The sequence below is a fragment of the Delphinapterus leucas genome, chromosome 4 (genome assembly GCF_059928025.1).
Source record: "Delphinapterus leucas isolate spDelLeu-1000000601 "Yukka" chromosome 4, BTC_Dleu_Yukka2, whole genome shotgun sequence".
In the NCBI taxonomy this organism is placed as follows: Eukaryota; Metazoa; Chordata; class Mammalia; order Artiodactyla; family Monodontidae; genus Delphinapterus; species Delphinapterus leucas.
Window position 1 is genome coordinate 129005937 of NC_143132.1, and position 27951 is coordinate 129033887.

At 43.7% G+C, this 27951-nt stretch overlaps 1 protein-coding gene across 1 annotated transcript in view; it reads right to left on the minus strand.

The window, feature by feature from the left end:
* Nucleotides 1–17824, minus strand: part of LOC149749435 (calsyntenin-2-like) — a 158765-nt gene extending 140941 nt beyond the window's left edge. The window contains exons 1-2 of the mRNA XM_089909929.1: nt 17770–17824; nt 17206–17303 (exon numbers count right to left, since the gene is read on the minus strand). Coding sequence (XP_089766055.1) covers nt 17206–17303; nt 17770–17824 — 153 coding nt within the window. The remainder of the gene's footprint in view (nt 1–17205; nt 17304–17769) is intronic.
* Between the last annotated feature and the right edge of the window lie 10127 nt (nt 17825–27951).

Here is a 27951-nt window from a genome sequence, read left to right on the forward strand (position 1 = left end):
GCCGAGCACCTGGAGTGTCTCCCTGTTTCTTACAGGGTTGATTACTATCAGCACCTTACTGGGCTTATCCTGCAGGACAGGGCCTTGCTCACCCCCCCACCCCCACCCCATCCAAGCCTCATCTCTCTCTTTTCTCTACCTCCAAGTTTATGTTCCAACAAAACTGAACAGTTAGAGCCCCCTGTGGACATTCCTGTCTCCTTGTCCTTGAACTTGCTGTTCTCTCTTGGAATGTCCTCCACATCTCCCACCCTCCACCTTTACCTTGTGTGAAGACAGCTATCTGTCACTGCCTCTTCCCCAGTCTGGGAGAGGGACCCCTCATGCTCACAGAGCCCCTGTGCATTCCTCTGTCACTGCACTGATCACCGGTCTATCTCTGTCTGCCTGTCCCTCCCCAGGACAGGGGCTGGGTTGCTTCATGTCTGCAGACACAGAGCCAAGCACATTATCAGAAAACACTGAACACCTTCTTGAAGAATAAACATATTAATAAATGAACAAATAGATGAATCCCAATAAGTACTACAGTGATCCAAGTGAGCTTGGAAGCTTATTAGAATGAGCAGAGACTTGAAGACAAACACTGGAGAACATGGGAGTACATTTTGGGAGAAGAGTGAGGGAGAAAGTCAGTATTAGTCAAGGGCAGATGCAGAAATAAAATGTCATATAGGGCATGGGAGAGAGACTGCCTTGGTTACAGTGTCAGCCTTGTGGATAAAAGTAGTCAGACATAGGGCAGAACCCCAGGTGACTGAGGACCATAGCTGGCCTATAAGATGGCCTTTGTGCAAATTGGAAAAAGGTACCTTCTTGGTACAGATGCCAACCTGAAGCCACACGGCCTGGAGAATGAGTGGTCAGTATCCTGTTAAGAAACAAATCTTTTATTCTGCTGGATGCAGCCTAGCACTTGAGGGTGTGGCCTGGTGAGCAGAACAAGTATCAAATTTCAAACTCCTGTGTTAGGTGTGCTTGGGCAATACCTGCACAACTGTGGCCTGACCTTGATGGTCTGGGTAAGATGTACAGAGAACAAGAAGCACAACTGAAGCCTAATTCTTTTCATAGATGCTGACTTTTAGAGCTATTTGGTCTTTTTGTCAGCCTCCAAGCCTCAAAGTTCACTTCTTCTTCCAGAAATCCTTCCCATATTTTGAGCCCATGTCTTGAAATGGGCCCCCCTGAAAGCAGAGCCTGAGACAAAGACTTGGACCAGGTAATTTCCTTGGGAGGTGTCTCAGGAAGGCAAAGTGAGGGGGCAAGGAAAACAAGACAAGGAAACTTGGAAAGGTGCAGAATTGAGCTAGTTATTGCTGTGGGCACAATGGGGCTCGATCCTTCTGGGAAGCCATTGAGAATCATGTAGAATGCACATGGAGATTTTCCCTCTAAAGAACGAGCAGCTGAGATATTTATTAACCATCCCCATCCTCCACCTCCCATTTGTGGGGAGTTGTTACTGGGAACATGAACTTTCCCACACTTCTGGGCAGTGCCTGCGTGTGAAGTGGGTGCTCCGAGTGGATGTGGAGGTGCTGAGAGTATGCACTGACCTGTCCATCGTGATTGCACTGAGACCAGAGGGGCTGAGGGGGCAGGATTTGGGACACCACAACAAGTAACTGACACAGTATATCTTTAGGTCAAATCAGACATTGGGAATCTTCTTTTTACTTGAAGAAGTCAGGAAGAGAAGCAGCCCCTCTGGTCCTCTCTCTCCCAGGAGAAGCCAAAAATGTTGGTTGCAGACCTGGCTCTCTGCCATTCATTCCCTGCAGCAACCAGCATCATGGGACCCTAAGAAAGGCAGCCTCTAGCCATGAATGATAAAGGTGCAGGCACCCACCAGTTCTTGGGGGCCAGGTGGGGTACTCAGAGCCATTCCTCCCTGAAGAGGGGAAGGAAAAGGCACCAGCTTAGCTCTGGCCCTTGGGTAACACTGAATTACTTACATTTAATATTTTATGGCAGGCGTAATGATATAAGCTTCATTCTTTAGCATCTATTAGAAATGAAGGAACATTTATATTTTAGTGGCACCCAGCCATAGATTTCCCCATGCCTGCTTTTCTGGGGCCTTGCCATGAATACAGGAAGCAGATGAGAAGCCATCGATCAGAGCTTGGATCTTAACCCCATAAATATGACCCGAATTGCTTATGCCTATAAAATCAAAGGAAGAGGCTGATTTTTTATGAGGTTGGGCTGAATTTCTTTTTTAATTCAAGGTGTGTCACATGTATTTATAAGCCCAAATCACCATCCTTTCAGGGAAGGTTTGGAGATTGTTCTGTGAATACCAAGTACCCAGCACAGAAAACAGACATGGGAAGGAGGACCCGAGCAGGGTCCTGGGCAGCAGACCCCTGGACCAGCCATTTCTGACACATCAAGCAGAAAGTCACAAAGTCAAAAGAAGATGTCTCAAACACTCATTAGGATAGCCGCTATTAAAAACCCAAACCCAGAAAATAACAAACGCTATGAGGATGTGGAGAAATTGAAACCCTCGTGTAATGTTGGTGGGAATGCAAAGTGGTACAGCTGCTAGTGAAAACGGTATTGTGGGTTCTCAAAAAATTAAAAATAGAAATACCATATGACCCATCAATTCCACTTCTGGGTATATACCAGAAATAATTGAAAGCTGGGAATCAAAGGGACATTTGTATATTAATGCTCATGGCAGCATTATTCACAATAGTCGAAAGGTGGAAGTAACCCAAATGTTCATCAATGGATGAATGGATAAACAAAATGTGGTAGATACACACAATGGAATATTATTCAGCCTTAAACAAGAAGGACATTTTGACATGTGATACGATGTGGATAAACCTTAGGAATGTTATACTAAGTAAAACAGGCCAGTCACAAAAGGATAAATATTTGCATTATGACACTTATATGAGGTATCTAGAGTATTCAAAATCCTAGAGTCAGAAAATAGAATGGTGTTTGCTCAGGGCTGGGAGAAGGAGGAAATGAGGAGTAATTGTTTAAGGGGCACAGAGTTTCAGTTTTGCAAGATTAAGAGTTTTGGAGATGGATGGTGTGATGGTTGCACAATGATGTGAAAGTACTTAATGCCACTGAACTGTGCACTTAAAAATTGTTAAGATGGTAAATATTATGTTATGTATATTTTACCATAGTTAAAAATTTGAAAAAGATAGATACAAGAGGGGAGATCAAGATGGCCAAGTAGGAGGTTGCAGAGGTCACCTCTCTGCATGAACACATCCAAAATACATATACATGTGGAGCAATTCTTGCTGAAAAAAAAAAACTGGAAACTGGAAGAAAGTCTCTTCTACAACTAAGGCTGTAGAGAAAGATCTACAGGGAGTTGGGTAGTAAGGGAGGAGAAGTGATCAGGTCAGGACCCGGGCCCCCTATCAGGGGACACAGAAGAGAAGGGGGATATCACAGGCTTGGAGATCCTCCTTGGGGTGTGAAGGGCTCAAATCATATATTGGGCACCCCAGCCCTGGCGTCTGACACTAGGAAGATGAGTCCCCTTTGCTGGTGTGAAAACCAGTGGGTCTTACTGGACACCTGTAAGAAGCTAAGACTCTGCTCATAAAGAACATGCACACGCTTTGGCTTATTCCTGGAAATAAGGTGGAGGAAGCAGATTGAAAATGGCTTGGGGTTCTGGCCAGATTCCTGAGACTGTCCCAGCGTGCACCCCAGCCAGCACTGGGTGCCTGCTCCAGCCCCTCTTCCTTTGGTTCAGCTCTACACTAGAGAGAAGACTGCCATTGCCAAGGAGAGTGTGCACGTGGTGGGGTCAGAACTGGCTTGGACCTGGCCCTGCATCTGAACGGAGTGAGGGCAGCTGTTGCTGGCAAGCGTGTGAAGGCAGAGAATTGGAAACAGCCTAGGGCTCTGACTGGCTTGCTGGGACCATAGCAGCCAACACCTCAGCCTGCACCGGGTGCCCACTCCAGCTCCTCTTGCTCTGGCACTGCTCTCCACTACGGTGAAGGTGCCATTGCTGGGGGTGGAGGGAGAGCACACAGTTAGAGGGAATGGAACCGACTTGGATCTGACCCTCAGGGCTTCTGCTCCAGCACTTTGGATGCTGCCCCTGCCCCCGATAGGGTAGTGACAGTCATTGAGCATAGGAGAAGCCCCGGCTCACACCTTGCACTGGTTCTAGCCCTAACTTCCACCAAGGTAGTAGCTGCTAGCACACCCAGAGGAAGATCCAGGTCTCCCACCAAAACCACTGGGCATGCACAGACTGCATAGGGATGACCCCACATAAAGACACACTTTCAAGACCTAGATAGGTAACTGTTTCACCTAATTTCATAAAGACAGAGAAAGGTAAACAAAATGAGAAGAAAAGAATTTGTTTCAAATGAAAGAACAAGAAAAAACCTGAAAAAAACAACTAATGAAACAGAGATAAATAATTTACCAGATAAAGAATTCAAAGCATTAGTAATAAGAATGCTAACTGAACTTGGGAAAAGAATAGATGAACATAGCAAAAATTTTTAAAAGGAACTAGAAAATATAAAAAAGGACCCATCAGAACTGAAAAATACAGTAACTGAAATGAAAACATACTAGAAGGAATTATCAGCAGACTGGCTGATAAAGCAGAATTCATAGGAAATCTTCAAGATAGAATAATGGAAATCACCCACTCAGAACAGCAAAAAGAAAAACAAATTTAAAAAGAAAGAATAGTTTAAGGGACTTCCAGGACAACATCAAGCATAATAACAGTTTCATTGTAGGGGTCCCAGAAGAAGAGAGAGAAAGGGATAGAAAATGTATTTGATGAAATTATGGCTGAAAACTTCCTGAACCTGTAGAAGAAAACAGATTCAGGAAGCACAGAAAGTCTCAAACAAGATGAATCCAAGAGACTCACACCAAGACATATCATAATTAAAATGGCAAAAATTAAAGACAAAGAGAGAATTTTAAAGCAGTAAGAGAAAAACAAAGAGTCACATACAAAGGACCCCAATAAGGCTATCAGCTGATTCTTCTGGAGAAACTCTGCAGGCCAGAAAGGGGTGGAATATATAGCTAAAGTGCTGAAAGGGAAAAACCTACAACCTAGGATACTCTACCCAGCAAGGTTAGCATTCAGAATTGAAGAGGACAAAAAGAACTTCTCAGACAAGCAAAAACTAAAAGAGTCCATCAATACTAAACCAACCTTAAATGTTAAAGGGTATTCTCTAAGTGGTAAAGAAAAAGCTACAAGAAGTAAGAATTTACAAGAATTTTCCACTAGTAAAGGCAATATATATAGGAAAGGCTATGTGGGTCAACCACTTAAGTAGGCAAGTACAAAGATAAAAAGGCAAAAATTGTAAAGTCAATTATAACTACAATAAACAATTAAAGGACAGACAAGAAGATGTAAAATATGACATCAAAAACAGAAAATGAGGAGGGAGTAAAAATTTATATCTTATGTATATCTTTTAGAATGTGTTTGAACTTAAATGACTATCAGTTTAAAACAAGTAGAGACAGTTATAAGTCGACATATATGAACACCATGGTAACCACAAATCAAAAACCTACAATACATACACAGACTAGACAGAAAGGAACACAAGCATACTGCTAAAGAAAATCATCAAACCACAAGAGAAGAAACTAAAAGAAGAAGAAAAGAATAGAGAAGAACTACAGAAACAACCAGGAAATAAGTAACAAAATGTAATAAGTACATTCCTATCCATAATCACTTTAAATGTCAATGGACTAAATGCTCCAACCAAAAGACATAGGGTGGCTGATTGGATTTAAAAAACCAAGACCAATGTATATGCTGCCTACAACAGATTCATTTCAGACCTAAAGACACACACAGACTGAAAGTGAGGGGAAAGAGAGATATTTCATGCAAATGGAAATGAAAAGAAAGCTGAGTGGCAATACTCATATCAGATAAAGTAGACTTTAAAACAAAGTCTATAACAAAAGACAAAGAAGTGCATTATATAATGATAAAGGGATCACGACAAGGAGAGGGTGTAACACTCATTAACATATATGCATCCAATATTGGAGCACCTAAATATATAAAGCAAACATTAACAGACATAAAGGGAGAAGTTGACAATAATACAATAATAGTAGGTGACTTTAACACTTACATCGATGGAAAAATGATCCATACAGAAAATCAATAAGGAAAAAGTGGTTTTAAATGACATTTTAGACCAGAAGGACTTAACAGATATCTACAGGACATTCCATCCCAGAACAGCAGAACACACATTCTTTTCAAGTGCACATGGAAAGTTCTCCAGGACTGATCAGATGCTAGGCCACAAAGCAAGTCTCAACATAATTAAGAGGATAGAAATTATATGAAGCATTTTTTCTAACCACAACAATGTGAAACTAGAAATCAATTGCAAGAAGAAAAATTGGAAAAACACGAACACTGGAGACTAAACAATATGCTACTAAAAAAAAGAAAAAAGGGTCAATGAATAAATCACGGGGGAATCAGAAAATACCATGAGACAAATGAAAATAAAAACACAACTTTCCAAGGTCTATGGGACACAGCAAAAGCAGTTTTAAGAGGAAAGTTTATAGTGATACAGGTCTACTTCAAGAAATAAGAAAAATCTCAAATAACAACCTAACTTACCATCTAAAGGATTTAGAAAAAGAAGAACAAATAAAGCCCAAAATCAGCAGAAGGAAGGAAATAATAAAGATCAGAGAGGAAATAAATAAGAGACCAAAAAAACAATAGAAAAGTTCAATGAAACCAAGATCTTTCAAGATATCCCATGTTCATGGATTGGAAGAATTAATATTGTTAAAATGTCCATGCTACCCAAAGCAATCTATTACATATTTAATGCACTGTCTACCAAAATACTCATGACAAAGGATCCTAAAAGTTGCATGGAAACACAAAAGACCTGAATAGCCAAAGCAATCCTGAGGAAAAAGAACAAAGCTGGAGTTATCATGCTCCCTGACTTCAGACTACACTATAAAGCTACAGTCATCAAACCAGTATGGTACTGGCACAGAAACAGGCACATAGATCAATGGAACAGAATAGAGAGCCCAGAAATAAACCCACACACATATGTTCAATTAATGTATGACAAAGAAGGCAGGAATATACAATAGGGAAAAGACAGTCTCTTCAATAAGTGGTACTGGGAAAACCAGACAGTTACATGTGAAAGAATTAAGTTAGAATACTTTCTCACACCATATACAAAAATAAACTCAAAGTGGATTAAAAGCCTCAACGTAAGACTGGAAACCATACAACTCCTAGAAGAGAACATAGGCAGAACACTCTTTCACATAAGTTTGTAGCAATATTTTTTTTAGATCAGTCTCCTCAGACAAAGGAAACAAAGGCAAAAATAAACAAATGGGAGCTAATTAAACTTAAAATCTTTTGCACAGCAAAGAAAACCACTGAAAAATTGAAAAGACAACCTACTGAAGAGGAGAAAATATTTGCAAATGATATGTCCTATGAATCCAAAATATGTAAACAGCTCATACAATTCAGTATCAAAAATATCCAAACAACCCAATTAAAAAATAGGCAGAAGACCTGAATAGACATGTTTCCAAAGAAGACACACAGATGGTCAACAGGCACATGAACAGATGCTCAACATTACTAATTGTCAGAGAAATGAAAATCAAAACCACAATGAGATATCTTCTCACATCTCTCAGAGTGGCTATCATCAAAATTACACAAATAACAAATGTTGCCAAGGATATGGAGAAATGGAACCCTAATACATCGTTGGTGAGAATGTATGCTGGTGTAACCATTATGGAAAATTGTATGGAGGTTCCTCAAAAAGCAAAAATAGAATTACCATATGATCCAGCAATTCTATCCTGGGTTTGTATCTAAAGAAAAAACCCCACTAACTCATAAAGATATATGCACCCCAATGTTCATAGCAGCATTATTTACAATAGCCAAAGTATGGAAGCAGCCTAAGTGTCCATAAACAGATGAATGGATCAAGAGGATGTGGTGTACATATATACATATATATATATATATATATATATATATATATATACACAGTGGAATATTACTCGGCCATGAAAAAGAATCAAATTTTGCTATTTGCAACAACATCAATGGACCTGGAGGATATTATCCTTAGTGAAATAAGTCAGACAGAGAAGACAAATACTGTATGATATCACTTATATGTGGAATCTAAAAAATAAAAGAAATGAATAAATATAACAAAACAGAAACAGACTCATAGATATAGAGAACAAACTAGTGGTTACCAGTGGGGAGAGGGAAGGGGGAAAGGGAAAGACAGGGATATGGGATTAAGAGGTAAAAACTACTATGTATAAAATAAATGATACAAGGATATATTGTACAGCATAGGGAAAATAGCCGATGTTTTATAATAACTTTAAACAGAGTATAATCTATAAAAATATTCAATCACTACGTTGTACTCCTGAAACCAATATAATATTATAAATCAATTTCACTTTAATAAAAATACATAAATAAATACAAGATATAGATAATAGGAGGCCTTATGGATGATCTACTTCAACCCACTGATGAAACAATTGCGAGAAACAGGTCCAAAGAGCAAAGGTAACTTGATTAAAATCACACATCAAGTGGACGGAGGACCCAAAATTAGAATCTAGATCTGACTCTCAGTCCAGTGCTCTTTCGACAATCCCACACTAACTCATTTCATTATTAAGCACTGTGCAAAGTGTCAATAAGAAGTTTATGGAACTACATGCCAGACACTGTTCTGAGGTCTTTACATGTACTAGCTTATTGAATACTCACAACGACCCTGTGAGTAAAGAACTACTATTATTTTAATTTTACAAATGAGAAAGCTGAGGCAGGGAGACGTTAGATAACTTGTCCCAAGCCACACAGTGAAAGAGCCAGAGTATGAACCTAGAGTATTAGACTCCAGAGTCCACTATCTTAAACACTCTACTGTCCCACTTTCCCATCAGGACTCCTATTATCCCATGTTTCAAGGGAGCCTTCCCAAATACAAACAATATAATGAACCGTACTGTGAGGATATGTCTCAGTTCTCTTCTACCCATTGTGTATATGCTGAGCTCCCTAGGGCTTCTAGCTTAGGCAAAATTAGGAAAAAGAGAGGAGTTGAGAACTGTGGGAAAACAGCCAAAGATATGATTCCCCCTCAAATCCCAGATGTTTTACAATCCAGTGAGAAGGTCACTGAAAGAAGAGTCTGTGTGGACTGGGAAGCTCAGTGAAACTTCTCTGTTGAGTTTCCATCTGCCCTGAATTTTGAAGAATGAACAGGACTTGGCTTAAAGGTATGGCCTATGTGCTGAATATGTGGTGTGCAGTCCCATCCTGGGAACTGTGGGGAAGATCAAAACACAAATGTCATTTATTTACTTTGCAGGATGCCAGGAAAGGTCTGTTTGCACTCATTTGGCTGGAAACAGGGTCCATCTCCTGGAACTTTCTAGTTTAGGGCTAGAGAAGACACCTAGTTTCTTTCTGAAGAAGTTAAAATAGTCACAAGGCCAGTATAGGTGAAAAGAAGACACAATGAGTACCCAGAGCAATTGATAAACCATCCTCGAGAAACCTGTGGTTCCCACAGACTTCTGGGACCATCTCGGGGTACTGGGATTGAAGTACGACTGGCCTGAGGTGCTGGAACTCCAGGTCTTCCACCCGCACAATTTCACTCAACAAATGGGCCTGTGACTAAATATGTCTGAAAACTATAGTAAGAAATTAACATGCTATACTGGGTTCTCAGCGCCCACAGCATTCTGTGGATTGGCAAGTAAACCAACATTTATTGAGTACATGGTACTAATTTCAGTTAATCCCCACAGAAACACTAGGGAGTAGGATTTACAGTCATGTCCACTTTACAGATTAGAAATCTGAGGTGAATGAAGGTAAAGTGACTGGCCCAAGATTGCACAGCTCTTTGTCAGTAGAGTCAGTACATGAACAGAAAGCTGTCTGACTCCAAAACCCATATTCCCTTGAGTACACAAAGCAGCATGTCCAGAGTTTTTGCTGACTCCATCTTCTAAAAATGGGGAGAAGTACGGGGGAGGTTTGGCTATGGAAGATCTATACCCCAAATTTGAGACCAGTGGTGCACTGATCCTACATGAGTTCAAGGAGGCTTTCAGGTCTTCTCCTGCATGAAGGCACTTCATAAGTTGCACCTGTTGCCCCAGCAACAGTGGCAGGTGGTGAGTGTCTGGGGTTATCCTCCCTGTTATTGTCCCTCTGGAGGGCAGAATGATGGCTATGCCATGAGGAGCAATAAGAGCATTTGTTACCATAGTGAACGGTAGAAAATCAGATTTTGATCGGGTACCAGTAAGCCTAGCTTCAATTCTAATGATTCTCAGTTTTCCCCATAAGACTGAGTCCTGGCTCATTCAGGGATGAGGCAAGATAAACTCATCCTCTTTGTCTGCTGTGTGCTTTCTGGCATTGCTTTAATGATACTGACCTCTTTGCCAAGAGCGATATACACAGTCTCTTTAATGAGGTGTTATTTTTTTCTGTGCAATAGATAATCTTGTTTGACTGCATTTTTAGTTATTCTTCAGGGCAAACACTTTGTATTAATCTTAGCAATGACAGATAAAATGTCATGTATAAAATATTTCACATCCAGAAAGTCGACCTTTCACTCTTAAAATTGATGTCTAAAGCAAATACGGTTGTAGAGAGCACTTTGGGAAAATGTCACACTAAATTGCACAGGTCAATGAGACAGTTTTGTCTGAAGGTGCAGAGGCGAAAAGAAAGCTGCAGATTCTAACGAGGACCTAAGCTTTCATTCCTTTGGTCCTTCATAATTGGCATAAAGTCATGGCGTTCAGTACCACGGACAGCACCATGACATGTCTGGCCTGGCTAAAACTGGCAGCTGGTCAGAAAGAGTAGTAGCTTTTGGAGAATTCTGTCTCTCAGGCTCTCGAGTCCTTGCCAAAATCTGTCATGTATTAACATGCAAACTTCTAAGTTTCTTAACTAATCAGAGCTGATGTTATTCTGAAAATGAAGAAAATCTGGGATTATGAATTGATATCGTGTATGGGAAATGCTCAACACATTCTAGGTTCCCTGTTCCTCAGTTCCATGGAAGATTTAGGTAATTCACAGAACAACCAATGAGAACATGACCTCTGGAAGCTTCAGGCACAAGACATGCAATGTTGAGAAGGTCTTGCCTTTCGAGGCCTACTTCCTCCTCTTGTCTTGCCTCTCCAGCTAGATGCTTTCCTTATTGATGGTCAACTACTAATCTATGAGATGCTCTGACAGTCACATAGAGCTTTATCTCCCAGAGGGAAAGCATTGTTTGGGGAATCTTAAGAAATGAGGGGCTATTCAAGGGTCAAAAAGTAAAGCAATAATGGTGGCACGTCAGGTATGATGCCAAGCAGCAGGGGAGAGTTTGGATATGAAACATGGAGGGTGGAATTCTGACACACCCAGTGTTTGTTAATGCATTAAAATGGTACTTCTTTTTGTGGCTTACACTTCATTGTGGGGTAGGACTGTACGGAGGAAAAGAATACATTTGACTTCTTAAAGGCTTTGATCCAGTAATAAGTTATGGACGAGGCATTTGGAGAAGGTGGAGGTCTTCATGAACAATTCACCCATCATGAAGTGAACTGCACTGTCCACTTAGACATTAAACTTGTTGTCTGGAAACCTCATCTCATGCTTTCTGATCCATTTCATCAAACTTCTTGTCTTGGAGGCAGCTTCAGCTCTTTAATCTCTTTGTAATCAAAATAAATGTCTTAATAAAGATGCATGCCAATCCTCTTTAATTTGTCACAGGTATTAACTGTGGCTTCCCAAGTTTTCAGCATTTTCATGAAACGTTTGCAGTCTAAGAAGCGTCTCCTAACCTGCATATCTCTGGTCACCATCACCACAATATCACTTCTAGTTTATATAACCTGTTTTCAGGGCAAAGAAGTCCTCTCCCTCATCTCTCGCTTATTTCAACAAATCTGTTAAAAATGCATGAGATGCAGAGATTTTCCCACATAGTCTGGGCTGCCTTTTCACATTGATTTCGACAGAATAGAAAGATATAAATATACATGCAGATCCATGCCAAGAAGGCATTCTCTGTGGTCAGGCTAAGCACCATTATTTTTTAAAATTGTTTTTTCCCCTGTTAAAAGAGTAAACAGGTGAATTATAGAAATTTTGAACATTGAAGGGAAAAAAAGAAAACCAATCAATCAGGTTCCTATACCTTAGAAAAATCACTGTCAATATTTTGGTCTGATTTCTTCTAGTGGATTTTTTCCTATACATACTTTTATTTTATAGATATGTTTGCTTTCCTTAGTGGAAACAATGTGGTGTATATGCATTTTTATTTTACTCACTATACATTATAGAGAATTTTTATATGTCATCTAAAATCATTTTTAATACTTCAGAATTAGGGGGGTATATTATTGATTATTAAACCATTTCTCTATTGTTAAACAATTAACTTCTTTCTTTTTCTTTCTTTTTTTTAAAAAAAATATTTAATTTAATTTTCATTGTTTTGGCTGCATTGGGTCTTTGTTGCTGCGTGCCAACTTTCTCTAATTGTGGCAAGCGGGGGCTACTCTTCCTTGCAGTGCGCGGGCTTCTCATTGCGGTGGCTTCTCTTGTTGTGGAGCACGGGCTCTAGGCATGCGGGCTTCAGTAGTTGTGGCACGCGGGCTCTAGGGCGCAGGCTCAGTTGTTGTGGCGCAAGGGCTTAGTTGCCCCACAGCATGTGGGATCTTCCCGGACCAGGGCTGGAACCGTGTCCCCAGCATTGGCAGGCAGATTCTTATCCACTGCGCCACCAAGGAAGTCCCTCCTTTTCTTTCTTGCTTTTAGAAATTATACCACAGTTTACAGCTTTCTACATAAAGGATAAATATTGTAACATGATAGTTTTTTAATAACCGGGTGCTCCATTAACTGTTTTAAATTAGTAGCAACACTTTAGTGAAGGCCTAATGTGCGCACAGTCCTTTTCAAGGTAGTATGGGAGAGATGTGACAGTATGATATCATGTCCCCAGCCTTGAGTCTTATTCAAGGGGGTATGGCACAGGCTCTTATCTTGCTGTTCTTCAGAGATCTACTCATTTTCCTTATTGGTAGATTTCCTAGTCTATTGATATCAGGAGGACATCCACTTCTGGGTATGACCTGTGAACACTGTTGAGTGGGGATGTGATGCTGGGAACTGTTGCAGCCATATTTGAAGAAGAGCAAGGGACCAGTCATAGGACAGAAGCCAACACTGGAATTTGGATCTTCAGTGATATCACAGAGTTGATACTCAATTCCACCTGGTGCTATCCTGACCCCCTGACTTCTTATTACATGAGAAATAGAATTTTCTCCTTCCAGTTTTTTTTTCTAGTTGAGTTGGACTTTTTATTAATTGCTGAAAGCATCCTAGCTAATAAAGTCAACACATGTCATAACAATGGCTACCATTTATAAAATTATTGTACAGACTTCATCTTTAATTGAACAGTAATTCTCTTCATTGAACAGATAAAGAGACTGAATATCAGAGAAGCTAAGCAACTTGCCCCAAATCACAGACCTGGGATTTGAATCCATATTTGTGTGAGTCTGGAGCCTTGTTGACGGGGAGATCAGAGAAGTGAAGAGTGTCAAGCATATTGTTTGTGAAGGTGAAGAGGAAGCAGGTAGCTTCCTTAGCACCTGTGCTCTTCATTGAAATGTGCATGTGTGGAACTTACTGCTTTATAAAATCTTTTTTGCATCTATGAATCTATTTTAGTATCCCCCAGATATCCTGTGGAAGAGGAGACAGGTCCACAGAGGTTTAAGTGCTTTTGTCCCCAGGCACAATGCTAGCAGGCGTCAGAACTGGAAGCTAAGTTCCCCGACCAGTGGTCCAGACCTCCCTCCACTAGAGCCCACTGCTGGGGAAGCCTGCTCAAGGGAAGAATCCCATCCTCCTTCCTGGTTTTCTCTCTTCAGTCCCCACCATTCAACATTCTTATTTTTTCAAGCACAGCATCTACCCTGTGGCGATGTTAACAAATATAATATATCAGAGAAAGAATTACAAATATTTATGGCTGTAATAATTTCTCACCCAAAGAGGGGTCAGGGATCAGATCATTAGAGAAAATCAACCCAGCATGAAGTGTGATTTTTATTTCTCCCTTCAATTTTAATTCAGATAATGTAAGTGATTTTCTAGAAGTGAGAAATTTTGGCTCAGGGAAACAGGACTTTGCATGACAGGGATGTTGGTTTGCAAATAGGGGACTTAGTTTATTTTTTTAATAAATTTATTTATTTTATTTATTTATCTTTGGCTGTGTTGGGTCTGTTGCTGTGCGCGGGCTTCTCATTGCGGTGGCTTCTCCTGTTGCGGAGCACAGGCTCTAGGCATGTGGGCTTCAGTAGCTGTGGCTCGCGGGCTCTAGAGTGCAGGCTCAGTAGTTGTGGTGCACGGGCTTTGTTGCTCTGCAGCACATGGGATCTTCCCAGACTAGGGATCGAACCTGTGTCTCCTGCATTGGCAGGCGGATTCTTAACCACTGTGCCACCAGGGAAGCCCCGGGGACTTAGTTTTTGATTCACTGATTCCATCAGAACTTTGTAACCCAGACATCCCTTAGAGGTTTTCCACCAGGGACTTAGAGATTCCAAGAGTGATGATAGCATTCCAGTGGATGTGTGTCTGAGACACACCCTGTCTTCTCTCTCACTCACTCTGTGTCTTTCAAAACCTGCATTTGGGCAAATTTTTTGTTTATTTTTAAGGTTCAACCAGAAATAATAGAAGGGTTCATTTCAAAAGAACCATCTGCTCTAGAAAATTTCCCTGACTCCCTCCACCCTCAGGCTGGCTTGGGGTTCCTCCTCTACATTCCTGCAGTCCCTGGAGATGATCCTCACTTGGCATCTGTCACTCTCCATCCCACTGGCTCTTTTCTCGTCCATCTCCCCCACTAGAATCTGAAGTTCTTTAAGCGGAAACTCTATCAGGCTTGGGTCTGCAACGCCAGCCCTTAGCGTGGAGCTTGCCAGTGGGATGAGCTCTCAACATATCCTTTATTCCATCACTCCTAAATGGCACCCAGAACATGACTCAGTGTGGGTTCACATCTCAGTGTTCAGGATGGGAATTTGTAGCCAGGTTATCTCAGCCTGATGGGAACCAGCAACGTAAAACGCAGTCCAGGGGAAGCCCGGTCTCTCCCCCGCACTGAATTTCTGTCCCTTTCTATTTACTGACAAAGTCCTTGTGCTGGGAGCTTACTTACGACTAAGACTCTGCCCTGCAAACAGTCCCTGCCACCGAGCTTCCCTTCTCCTGTGCAGGGGGCTCTTCAGCCTGGAGACATAGATCCACAGAGGGTGGTAGGAGGTGCCGGTGAGGGGCCTGGGGATCTACCCTAGAGCTAGACACTAGTTGAGCCACTCTACTCTAGGTGCTGGTCCTGTGCTGGACAAGCCTGCAGCCCTTCTCCCCTGGGACCCTGGATTCCCCAGGAAGCTGGGAGCACGGGTGGCCCCTTGACAGCCAGTTTGAATTGGACGCTAAAGTAGCAGAAGCGGGAAAAACGTATTTCTCAGGACTCTTTCCGAGGAGAACAATCTGATCATCTCTGGGGCTGGCGTGGGGCTGAAGGACCACCGGAGTCTCCTAACTACCTTCTCAGAGGGAAGCTCTGGTTATCTGAAGGCTCTGGTTATTGGAGGGCTTCGGTTTCTCAGTGGGGTGCACACCCCTCCCCCACCCTCAGCCTCACTCCTAAATAAAAGTGTGGCAACATTTTAAGGACTATCAGCTTGAAGGGGTGCTACGTCATTAGCTTCTGGGTCCCCAGCGGTTTCTCTATCCCTGCTGAAGGAGGGTGGTGGACCTGAGGGGCATCCACACCTGAGCGTGTAGGAAGCAAGTGCAGAGGAGGTGGTACAGGCTGGACAACGCAGACCACTGGCGGGAGCTGTGAAGGTCCAAAGAGAAGAGGGGGGGAGGCAGGTTTGGTGCTGAGGGGGGCACATGCTCACCAACTGGCTGGGCCAGACCCCGCCTCACAGGTAATTATGTAGGAGATTGATTTCACTGGGCAGGAAGTGTTGAAGGTATTGGCAGAGAGGAGAGAGGTGGGCCGAGGAGGCTTGAGCATGAGTCTGGGCTGACCCTGGGTCCAAGGCTATGGAGGGTCCTGAGACATGTCCTTTCTAACCTCAACTTCAAGACCCGAGGCCCCCATTCCAGGAACAAGCTGTGCTCGGCCCAAGGTATACCCATACAGCCAGGAACACCACGCTTTTCCATAATCATTCACCATAATCACTGACCGTCAGTCACCTAGACACCCTTGCCCTTTACCCTTTGTAACCAAGCCCACTGATTTCAGCTTCACGCCCCCCAAAGATAAGGGGGCACCCTGCATTCTCCCAGCATAACCTTTGTATGTGTCCATTGGGTGGAGCGTTGCTCTTGGCACTCAGTAGAAATGACTTCAGATACTTTTCTCTGTTGCCTCTGCTCACCTCTCATCAAACAAATAAGCAGGTGTAAGCAACCCAGTTTCTTAGGGACCGCATTTACCTTCTGTTTCTGTCTTCTCGCACGTTTTCCATCTATTCTTGCATTTCTGGAGAGGCATCAGGCTACAATCCCATTCCCCCAAATGGCCTCTTCCTACTTGACACGGTTCGGAGCTCCAACTAATAATATGATGCTCCTGAACCTGGTATAATCCGGAAGATACATAAAAATTGAGCCCCCCTCAAAGAAAAAGGAAGCATGGGCATTACCTATCTGAGGGTAGGGTCTGGTTGGCACCCAGCTCTCAGGAACTCTGCCAGCCTGACTTTGTGTGGCCAGGCCTGAGGTGTCCACTCAATGCCAACAGTGTACCCTGGAGCATGTGACACCTGCAACTAAAATCACCAAATCAGGACGATGTCTTTTATCACTCCATCATTTTCCAGCAACCCTATCACACCCTCTTTCTCTCCTTTGAGAGAAGGTGAGAGAGCTGTCACTTTTAGTTTTGGACCCATGGCTGGGACTCCCTTTTCTGTGTTTCCTCTCACCTGGTTTCCCCATACCCTACCTGGAAACTAAAAATGGGGGTGAGTTCTGACAAGGCCCCCCAGTACCAGATCCGTGATGCTGACCAAGTGGGAGGTTGTCCCGGCAACCTTATTCCTCCGCCCATCCTCGGGATCTCCTGGCCGCCTTGCACCGTGCAGGGCTCCTGCAGGGAGCCCAATAGCAAGGGCTGTCAGAGCAGCTGGGCTGAGGGAAGATGCGACGCGTGGCTGCCTGTGGTCAGACCCTGGATGTACATCACGCCCTGAGATGACACTTCAGACGAGAATGCATCTCACGGCAGAACAAGGACGTTTTTTAGAACACTGCGTTCAGAGACCACTGGGAATGCACTTGCAATAAAGTATAAAAGCCATAAACAGCACCAAAGTGTTGGCAGCAAGAGTGGCCTTTTCTCTGAGGGGAAGTGGCTCAGATGCCACTTCTCCAAAGCATCAGCGTAGTGCTGTGCCTGGGGCGTGTTTCAAAAGAACAAAACGATTATTATTTGAAGCAGAGACAGAAATTCCTACAAGGCTTTGCGCCTTTGCTTATTATTAAAGTGATCTACAATCGCACTAAGGTGGAAGCTCAGAACTTTCGACGTGATCTCTTTATCCTTCGTGACAAACCTCGGTCATGGTACTTGTGCTGGACACTGTTGTTGGCTGCCTTCCCAGTATCCATGTTCTCACCCCCTTTCCTAATTAGATCCTGATTTGACGTGCAGTCAGCCCGGCCCCAGCCTCACAGGGGCAGCCTGATTACTTAAGAAGCAAATCAGTGCATGGTGTTTTTCTGGCCATTGTAGCTTGACTAGGAGGGGACTCACAACCATGGCCCAGACAGAATGAGGATAAGAACACATGTGGTGTGGTTGGGGCACTGATTCTTTTTCTCATTCTCCCCTGGGATGAGAAGAGAGTGGCACACAGACCCAAGTGCCACTGGTGGCCACCTTGTGATCGCAGTGAACCGCGCTTAGCATGGCACCCATACTGAGGACAGTAGAGCAGAGGGACAGAAGACCTGGGTCCCTGATACCGTCACCGAGCTTCTGGATCTATTCCCCCTGCCTCCGGGCTTCCGGTAGTAGGAAAAAAGACATTTCCTTAATTCCTGATTCAGGGGAAGGTGGAATTACTCTTGCACTTGGAAAAGTCCTAACTGATCAAGGACTATTATTTTCTTCACTTTACTGATGAAGAAACTGAGGCTTAATTAGCTTTTCTAAGGTTCTACAGCTAGTAAACAGTGTAAAATCCAAGAATAATTTTACTCCAAACTCCAAACTCTTAATTACTGTTACATATAGGCTCTTATAATAATATGCAAAATTTTCACAGTTCACCTTTCTGGAAAGGAAGAAAAATACGTTAAATCAATATTGTCCCCCGAGAACTCAGAGCATATATTGTTTTGCAGGGAGGGTTGATTTTAAAAATTATTTTAAACTTCAAATCTTCCACTTTACTTTGTCTTCCATTTCCTATTTGGCTAGGTACAGAGCAGGCACTCAATCTGTGTTTCTTAAATGACACGCCTCAGCTCCCCCAGTAGGGAACGGTGGCTCCGAGGAGGGGCCTTGTGTCCCTGGACTCTTTCTTGCATCACAGTAATTCTCTGGAACTCTAGCATGTGGAGACATTCGTGCCAGCATGAAGAAAATAATCAGCTTCCAGTAACAGCAAAGTTTTCACAATTAATCACTAATAATTAGGTCACAGCCTGAGACTTGAGGGGCCCTCGTTACTCTCCTAGGAACAGGTGTTCCAGAGGGGCTCCTCAGTAACTGCTCTGCCCTGTTGGGTACCGTGAGTTGGCTTCTTCAGAAACCCAGCATCCTGACATCATTCTTTGCTGGAAAACAGGGATTCCTGACGTACCTGCTCTGTCTCTGCTGAACGCGACTCCGCCCTCTGCTCTCCCCAACACCCTTGGAATTCATCTCATTACCTAGCCTCCCAAGCCCTTTCTTTGCCCCTTTTTCCTGTCGAATGGCATTGGGCGGTCACTGGCCCACCTGTCTGCCTCTGCCCAAGGCACCTGGGGTTTTCCTGGATAGCACTGTTCCTGCGAGACTTCCCAAGTGATGACGTAGCACAGGTGTTAAGAGCATGGCCTCTGGAACCAGTCCACGAGGCTCTGTCGCTCGCGAGATGAGTGACTTTGGAGAGGTCACTTCATTTCCCTGTGCCTAGCTGTCCTCATGTAACACGGGAGTTGAAACAGTCCCTGCCCCATGCGGCCAATATGCACTGCCCCGCAGTCACACTGCAATGAGCCGCACAGCTCTGGGGGCTCTGTTGTGTGCACAGCCTGCACGTCAGTACGAGGTGGCCCTGACTTGCGTGTAACAAGCAATTAATACATGCTTCATCTTAGGTGTTATTATTGTTATTATTATTACTTTTATTGACTAAATTCCCTGGGATCCTCCCTGCCATCCACGCCACCCCAGTTGCTATGTCCTTACAGAAGGGGACAGAGCGGGTGAGAGCCTCTCAGGGCTATGTTCGGCATGGATCTTTTGTAACGGTGGGTGGGGGGTTGCAGTCTCTAGAAGCCTTGGTTACAAGAGGAGCAAAACTAGTGAGGCTTTCTAGGGAACTAACAAGCCTGGCATTAAATGTGAGAGGGCACAGCTGCATCTTTAATGTGAATTTTGGTATTTCTCCATTCTCTAACAATTGGACATTGAGTCAGGTATCCTTAACAAGCCCTTATTTATTTATTTATTTAATTGAAGTATAGTTGATTTATAATATTGTGTTAGTTTTGGGTGTACAGCAAAGTGACTCTGATATATATATGTGTGTGTGTATTCTTTTCCATATTCATTTCATTTATAGTTTATGATAGGATACTGGCTATTTCTCTGTGCTATACAGTAGGTCCTTGTTGTTTATCTCTTTTATATATAGTAGTTTTATCTGCTAATCCCAAACTCCTAATTTATCCTTCTCCCACCCCCTTTCCCTTTTGGTAACCATAAGTTTGTTTTCTATGTCTGTGAGTCTGGTTCTGCTTTGTAAATAAGTTCGTTCTTAACAAGCCCTTTGAGTATTGGGAGAATAAACTAGTACCCAAGGTGTCACCTACACTGTCTCAGTTGAGCCTCCTCGTGTCCCTGAGAGAAAATCAAAGCAGAGAGATGTCCTATTTTGCATGTGAGGAAAAGAAAAAATCTGAAAAAGTGGTGACTCCTGACAAAGCTGGGCACTGCTGGGTCTGATACTAGAACTGGGGGCCGGAGGCCACCAGGCTGCAGGGCAGGCCTGGCTGGGAGGTTGCCGGCAGAGGTCTCTGGCCTCTGAAGCCAAGCCCCTTAGTTCTGGTTGCTTCAGAAAGCCATAAAGCTGCAGCTTCCATCCACCGAGGTGATTTATTAGATGTGCCCTCCCAGGAGATTCCTTAAACTGTACCACCTGCACTTTCCAAGGATGATGCAAAAGCAACAATCCTGTTGATAATTGAGCCATCTGGTCCACTCAACACTTCTTGGGTATAATTCATGGAGATCGTTTTCTTTGTTTGTTTGTTTATTTTTTAAAGGTTCGGCTTCATTACAAAGAAGTATTGTTCTCAGAGGATCCACTAATCGGGAAAATCACCGAAACTCTCAGATGGAAATGCCTCTAATAATTCACTTTATTATGACTCCAACTAGCACTGAGAACTTATTTTCTTGATTCCCTCGAGTTATCCCTAAAGTGAGACAATTTTCCCATCAACATGCTAACAGCCTACTCTGCGTTATTCCATGGCAAGCTTTATTTGTATTCGCAGTGAGTTTAAAACTTGGAGCAGTTTGATGAGATTAATATGAGGTGTCTCTTCAAAAGTTGAGTGGTATAACAGTTTCACAATGCCTCCACTGACTGTGTGCAATGAAATATTAACTTCACAAATGCAGTGACAGATTGGAACATCATTCGCCTCCAAGGCAATTACAGCTTCTGATCACATATCACCACCACCCCTGGGAAATGTGTGCTCTCCCCTGTTAATCACTCCCCAGCCTGCATTCAGTGAGCACCTGCTTTTGTCCCATGCAGCTCTGGAAGACGCGAGACACAGTCCCTGGCATCAGGGAGCTGGCATGCCAGCAGAACAAACCGATGGTTAAAATGCCATGCAATCGAGAGGCAAAACGGGTAACACAGACACTAAGAGATGTTGAGAAAAGAAGACAGTGTGGGTTGAAGAAGCGGATCCACAGAAACGACATTAAATAATTGTAAGAGTACAGGCACCATTTAACAAATGCTACTTGCACTAACACCATGCTAAGCATCTGACATAGGCCATTGAATTCAGACTTGATCATAACTCCATAAGTCTGGGGCTCCCCCAAACTCAAACAGCTGTCATTGTTGCAACTGGCATGGCCATGGTTCTCCTTTAGGACCTAGGACCTAAGATCTGGGGTCATGAATAAGGCCAGGTGAGATCCCATTCCCTGTGCTGCCCTCTAGAAAGGGCTTCTCTCCTTGACGCCACTGCTCATACCGAACGGTAATCAGATATTAACCTGCCTGTCCCCAGACCAGGCTGTGAAGCTCATAGCTGGGTTTGATTTATCATCACACCCGTGGCACCTCAACAGAGTGCGACACACAGCGGGAACTCAGCAAATGCCCATGGAATTGAGTGAGTGAGTCTAAACATTTCCAGTTCCTCCAGAGCTGGGGTAGATAGATGAACGCTCCTTTGCAAGCCCATCCTGCCTCTTTCTCCCTCAGCTCAGCTCCCCTCCTGCCTCGCCCATTGCCTCAGTGAGACGGAAATCAACTTGGAGGCAGTGATCAAACATGCTTCACTTTTTATTCCCCCTACTCTCTACTCCAGACCCCGTACCACACTAAGCCCACAACAGCCTCCAGAAACTGACTTAGGTTGTAACCTTGATGAAAGACAGCAGCTCTGACTTGGGACTTTTGCTCAGACAGGTGTGGCAGCTGGGTCCCCTGGAAGGCAAGTTGCTAGGAGGAGCCCCCATATTCAGGGGCTCCTGCGCAGGACACTGGAACCTTTTGATTGCCCTTTCCTAATTGAAAACCAGTTTGATAACTAAAGGACTTGAGCAAGGGAACAATGGAAGGTCACACATTTGGCGCATGGGGAAGGCAAAAAAGCCACAGTAGTGAGTGGATAACAGCATCCACTCATTTGTTCTGAAGAAATAAACATTTTCGTAATTCGCCTACTAATTAAAATAGCAAATACAATCAAATCCAATTAACGTGGATTGGTCTGTGGGGCTTTAAATCAGAGGAGCCTGGTTGATTGCTCTGGAGTCATTAATTAAGTCTGATGTGATTTCTTCCAAGCAAATCTTCTTGGTGTACGCCTTGCCCAATTACAGTATTTACGATCAGCTGGGAAATCACAGGTGTCATTCAGACCTGGACCTGGGCAAGGGCCTGTTTCAAGGCTTTCACTCACTCAGTTCTGGGAAGGCTGTCCACGTTTCTGAACCTGGTTGGTACAGGTGGCAGTTCTGGGGTCCAAGGCAGGATCAGGGAGGTGAGTGAAGGCTGACCCCCTGGGTCTTCACCCCTCCCCATATCAGCAGTGCTTTTCACTATCCATGTCCTGCCCTCACCAGGAAGCACCCACAACCTTCCGGGCCACTGTAATATTTCCTTGGCCTAGGCTGGGAAGTGATGAAATGCTCTCACGTAACCGAGATAAATGGAAACTTAGTTCACGCTTGCGTTCCCTGAAGGGTATTTTTCAGTGCTCGCTTTGCGCTAGAAGGCGGCCATGAGTGAGCAGAGGCCCTGCCCTAAGGAACACAGGTGCGTTCTCTTTGGGGAGACAGTTACGCCAATGCCCCCAGGGGCCAGGCCTGGCACAAAACCAGGAAGTGGTCCTCATGTAAGAAAAACAGGGAGGGGTGGGACTAAATGGGAGACTGTGACCTCCTTCCTAATGGGGTGACCACTACTCACTCACAATGATGGTTTCATGTCAGGGATCCATGCCCCAGTTCCTGAATGTTCTAGGTTTACTGAATGGTTAGAAATCTAGATTTTTATGCAAAAATCCCTGTTTTTGTTTGTTTTTCTAAATTGGCTTATTAAAAAACAACAACAACAACAACAACACACACTGGAACATTGAAACGTGGGCCCCTGCAGGGTATTATGGAGATAAAAAGAAGAGCACCCAACTCCCCCATGTGGGTAGTCCTGTGAGATCTCCAGGAGAACAGCCACACGGATTAGGCTTAAAAATAAGTGAGGACAGGTAGGAGGCATAAGAAAGCATACCTGCAAAGTCACGGTTCAAAGGGATAATCTGATCCCTTCCCCGTCCCAGGGGCCCTTCAAGTGAACAACCATCCCAGGAGCAATGCCAGGGCAGCCGCTAAGGGAAGCACCGTGTCAGGAAGCCTCGGGTTTTTTGTATATCATGAAAAAGTTCTGGGCTTTGAATTAAACTCATGAGATTTCCTTTCTACCCAAATCCCTCCCTAAGAGCTTGGCTTTGAGGATAGCTATTTAATTTCTCAAACTGAAGATGGAAGCGAGAAAAAAAAAAAAACATTTCATGGCATAGTTGTAGGGATCCCATGAGACCATACTCGGGAAATCTCCAGGACCTGTCACCTGCCAGTGTGTGCCCTGCAGGTGACGGCGTGGTCCAAAGCACTTCCTTTCCTTGAACCAGGCTGTCTGTACTGCGTACTCTAGTCCCTTGGCCCTGGGGCCACCCAAGGACTGGGATGGAGGTGGGTCAAAGGGCAAAGGGGGAAACCCCAGAAGGTAGGACCTGTTTCTGTTCCCACTTTGAGCTGCGCTTGACATTCCCAAACTGGCAGAGCTAAGTTTCCAAAGGCCTGAGGACCAATGGCAGAGAAAGTTGCCGCTGCATTTGCTGTGATTTGGAGATGGGGGCATTGTGCTTCGTGTCGCAAAGCCATTATGATGTCTAGACTCTCTATCAATGACACACTTCACATTGTGTGTACAGGAAGAGTCCCTGAGTAGCTGATACCGATGCACTTGAAAGCTGTAAAAACCTCCCTGTCAATCTCTGAGTCGTCCCGCTCCTGGAATCATTATGCCCCTTTGCTACAACTTTATAACCCATTTGTGCTTCTTCTAAAGCGTTGACCGCAGTTGCCACCTCCTCCAGGCGTTCTTGGCTTGCCTCTGCTCTCAGCCCCTCTCAGCGGTAATTTGTCATATAATTCAAAATGACGCTATGCTCCACTGCACTGCCACCTCTTCTATGGAGTTTTCTTGAGGCCCCTCCCCCGGCAGAGAGGATTTGGCCTCCACTTAGGGCACGGAGGCTACACTGAAGAGAAAAAGGAGCAATGGACTACGGAGTTAGAGAGCCCTGCATCTAGTGACCCAGGCCGACCTCTCTGAGCCTCAGTCTCCTTAGCTGTAAAAAGACCTAACAGTCCTTCATGTGCAATGAGAAATGCACAACGCACGGCATCTGACATATAAAGGGATTCAATGAAGAGCCATAAAATGATCTGTTGTGCTTGTTTTTCTGTCTCTTCTGCTAGAGGACAAGTTTCCAGATGGTGGTGACAGCTCCTGATTCATCCACCTTTATAACCCAGCACCTAGCACCAGGGATTGGCACATTATTTGATTCATTCAATGTAATTGCCTGAACTTTTTCCCCTAGAGGTCTTGCGTTGCTTCTTTCAAATGTTTTCTGTATGTTAAGGAAAAAAATTAACAAATATACCAATAACATAAAATAGAAATTGCCCAGGATTAGGGTGGAGACCTTTGGACACAAGCTAACAAAGAATCCAATTGCCAGAAATGTCAACCCTTAAGAGGTTTTGCTCTCAATTTTTAAAACAAATGCAAATTCCCAGCGCTATTTCTCCCTTGTACCCGTTGTCAGTCTCTAAAACCAAGCCAACCAAATCGTGTTCCTCTGAAACCCCCCCGCATTTTTCCCTTGATCCCAATTAATTACAATTTCATTGTGGTTTTACAGAGGTCACTTCACCGCTGACTGCAACTCGCTGACTTGTCTTAGCTCTTGACAAGGCTCGTGTGAAAGAAGGAAGGACCCAGAAGATGTTCAGTTCCCATAGTTCTCATTATTTTATTTTAATTAATTTATTGCTTTAGGCCTCGCCTTGGGGCATGTGGGCTCTTCGTTCCCCAACCAGGGGTTGAATCGGTGCCCCCTGAATCGGGAGGGCGGAGTCTTAACCACTGGACCTCCAGGGAAGTCTCAATTCTCATTATTCCAAAAGAGAGCTTAGAATTGTCTTGCATACCCCCAAGACAAAGGGATGACTTCAAACCAGCTCACAGTTCAAAGCCGAACAAGAGTTGCAGACTAAAGCAGATAGGCTGTCAAAACAGTCTGCCTATTTCCCTGGGGGAAACGGAACACAAATAAAGAGGAGGAAAGTCAAACTCCTCATGTGCAATGATGAAGGAGCAGGTCAAGGGCCCAGCGTTGGAGAGAATCACTCTGAGAATCGCTCCCCAGCCAGCCCGCCGGAGGAAGGTCACAGCGCACAGAACACGTGTCCCCGCCGGAAGGGAGGAAACCATTTATTTCTGTGTAACTGGGATCCCAATTTTTAAAGTAACGCCCACCTAGCGATCTGAAACCAACTACTTGTTAGCAAAACTAGCACAGAGCAAACAGCTACCAGGAGGAGATCTCAGATTCACGTCATTATGAAACTCTTGGCCGTCTCACTAAAAGTAAATGTCTCCCATGCTTCTAAGCATTTGGAGAAGACAGGCACAGACTGCAGGGGAGAAAGGAAAGCCCTGTGGGTCTGGATGAACCGCAGAAAGCAGAACCAGGCTTAACTGGATTACCTCTAATTAGGTGCCTCAGATGAAAATGGAGAACATTGGATGCACGTGTAAAGAAGTAACTGGAATAATCTTCATAATTAGAGATGCAACGTTAGATAAGGCTTTTCAACAAACCCCTGCATGGTTTGTTAGTACAGTCTCACTCCTCCGTCTTCCCACCCACAGGGCCCAGGACACGGGGCCCGTGCCCAGGCAGAAATCCTGGCCCACACTCACTACCTGTGGGACTTGGGCAAGTTACTTTTACGTAACTCTTTGTGTCTCTCTTTCCTCAACAGCTGGATGCAAATCATTAAAATAGCACTTACTTCATAGGGTTCTAGTGGGGATTATAGGGGTTATTACATATAAAGCCCTTAGCATAGTGTCTAGAACATAGTAAGTATTCATAAGCCTTAGTTGTTGCTATTATTAACGCATGTGCCCACCCCTCATCTATTTATTCAAACAGTATTCATTAGGTATTTTCAATGTCCCCAGTTCTGGGCTAGTCAGGTCTGGTCACACCAGCCCTAATTCAATGGCTTCCCACTAATCTTTTTTTTTTTTAATTGAAGTATAGTTGATTTGCGATGTTGTATTAGTTTCAGGTATACAGCAAAATGATTCATATACATATGTATATATAACTAAATATATGAATATATATATTCTTTTTCTGATTATTTTCCATTATAGGTTATTATAAGATATTGAATATAGTTCCCTGTGCTATACAGTAGGACCTTGTTGGTTATCTATTTTATATATAGTAATGTGCATCTGTTAATCCCAAACTCCTAATTTATCCGTCCCCCCTTACCTTTCCCCTTTGGTAACCATAAATTTGTTTTCTATGTCTGTGAGTCTATTTCTGTTTTGTACATAAGTTCATTTGTATTGTTATTTAAGATTCCACATATAAGTGATAGCATATATTTGTCTTTCTCTTTATGACTTACTTCACTTGGTATGATAATCTCTAGGCTCATCCATGTTGCTGCAAATGGTATTATTTCTTTTTCTGTGACTGAGCACTATTCCACTGTGTGTGTGTTTGTGTGTGTATGTATATACCATGTCTTGGCTATTGTGAATAGTGCTGCTATGAACATTAGGGTACATACATCTTCTTGAATTAGAGTTTGCATCTTTTTCAAATATATGCCTAGGAGTGGGATTGCTGGATCATATGGTCACTCTATTTTTATTTTCATTTTTATTATTATTTTGCGGTACGCGGGCCTCTCACTGTTGTGGCCTCTCCCGTTGCGGAGCACAGGCTCTGGACATGCAGCCTCAGCGGCCATGGCTCACGGGTGCAGCCGCTCCATGGCATGTGGGATCTTCCCGGACCGGGGCACGAACCCGTGCCCCCTGCATCGGCAGGCGGACTCTCAACCACTGCGCCACCAGGGAAGCCCGTCACTCTATTTTTAAAATGAAGATTCTGTTGACCTCCCAGCCACGTCTTGCTCGCCTGTTCCTTCCCGTCTCTGCTCTGGCAGCACTGACCTCCCTCCAGGCTCTGACCAGCCCCGCTCCCCGCTCCCCAGGGGAGCAGACCCTGCCAGACCCTTCCCTCAGTCTGGGATTCTCCAGGAAGGCAGAGTCTCTATCTGTTTTTGTTTGTTCTTGAATCCACAGCAACTAACATAGAAGCTGGTTTGTACCAGGTGCTCAATTAATAGTCATGAACTAATGAATAATAAATCAATGAATTAAAGATGAAAAATAATACATAAGACAGTGCTAAGTCATGATGGTACTAGCTAACAATTATTTAATGCTTGCTCTGTGACAGGCACTGTTCTAAATGCTTTCCTTGTATTATCTCATATCCATTCCAGCTTGAATGGCATGAAGTAGACTAGTTGGAGAGCAATGCACTGGAACAGGACTGGGTAGGTAAGGAGATCCCAGCCTAAGTCGACAAGGTAGAGAGAGAGCTGGAAACAGACCACTGGAATCAGTGAGTTAACCGCATGGTAAGGGAGAACAGAGGGC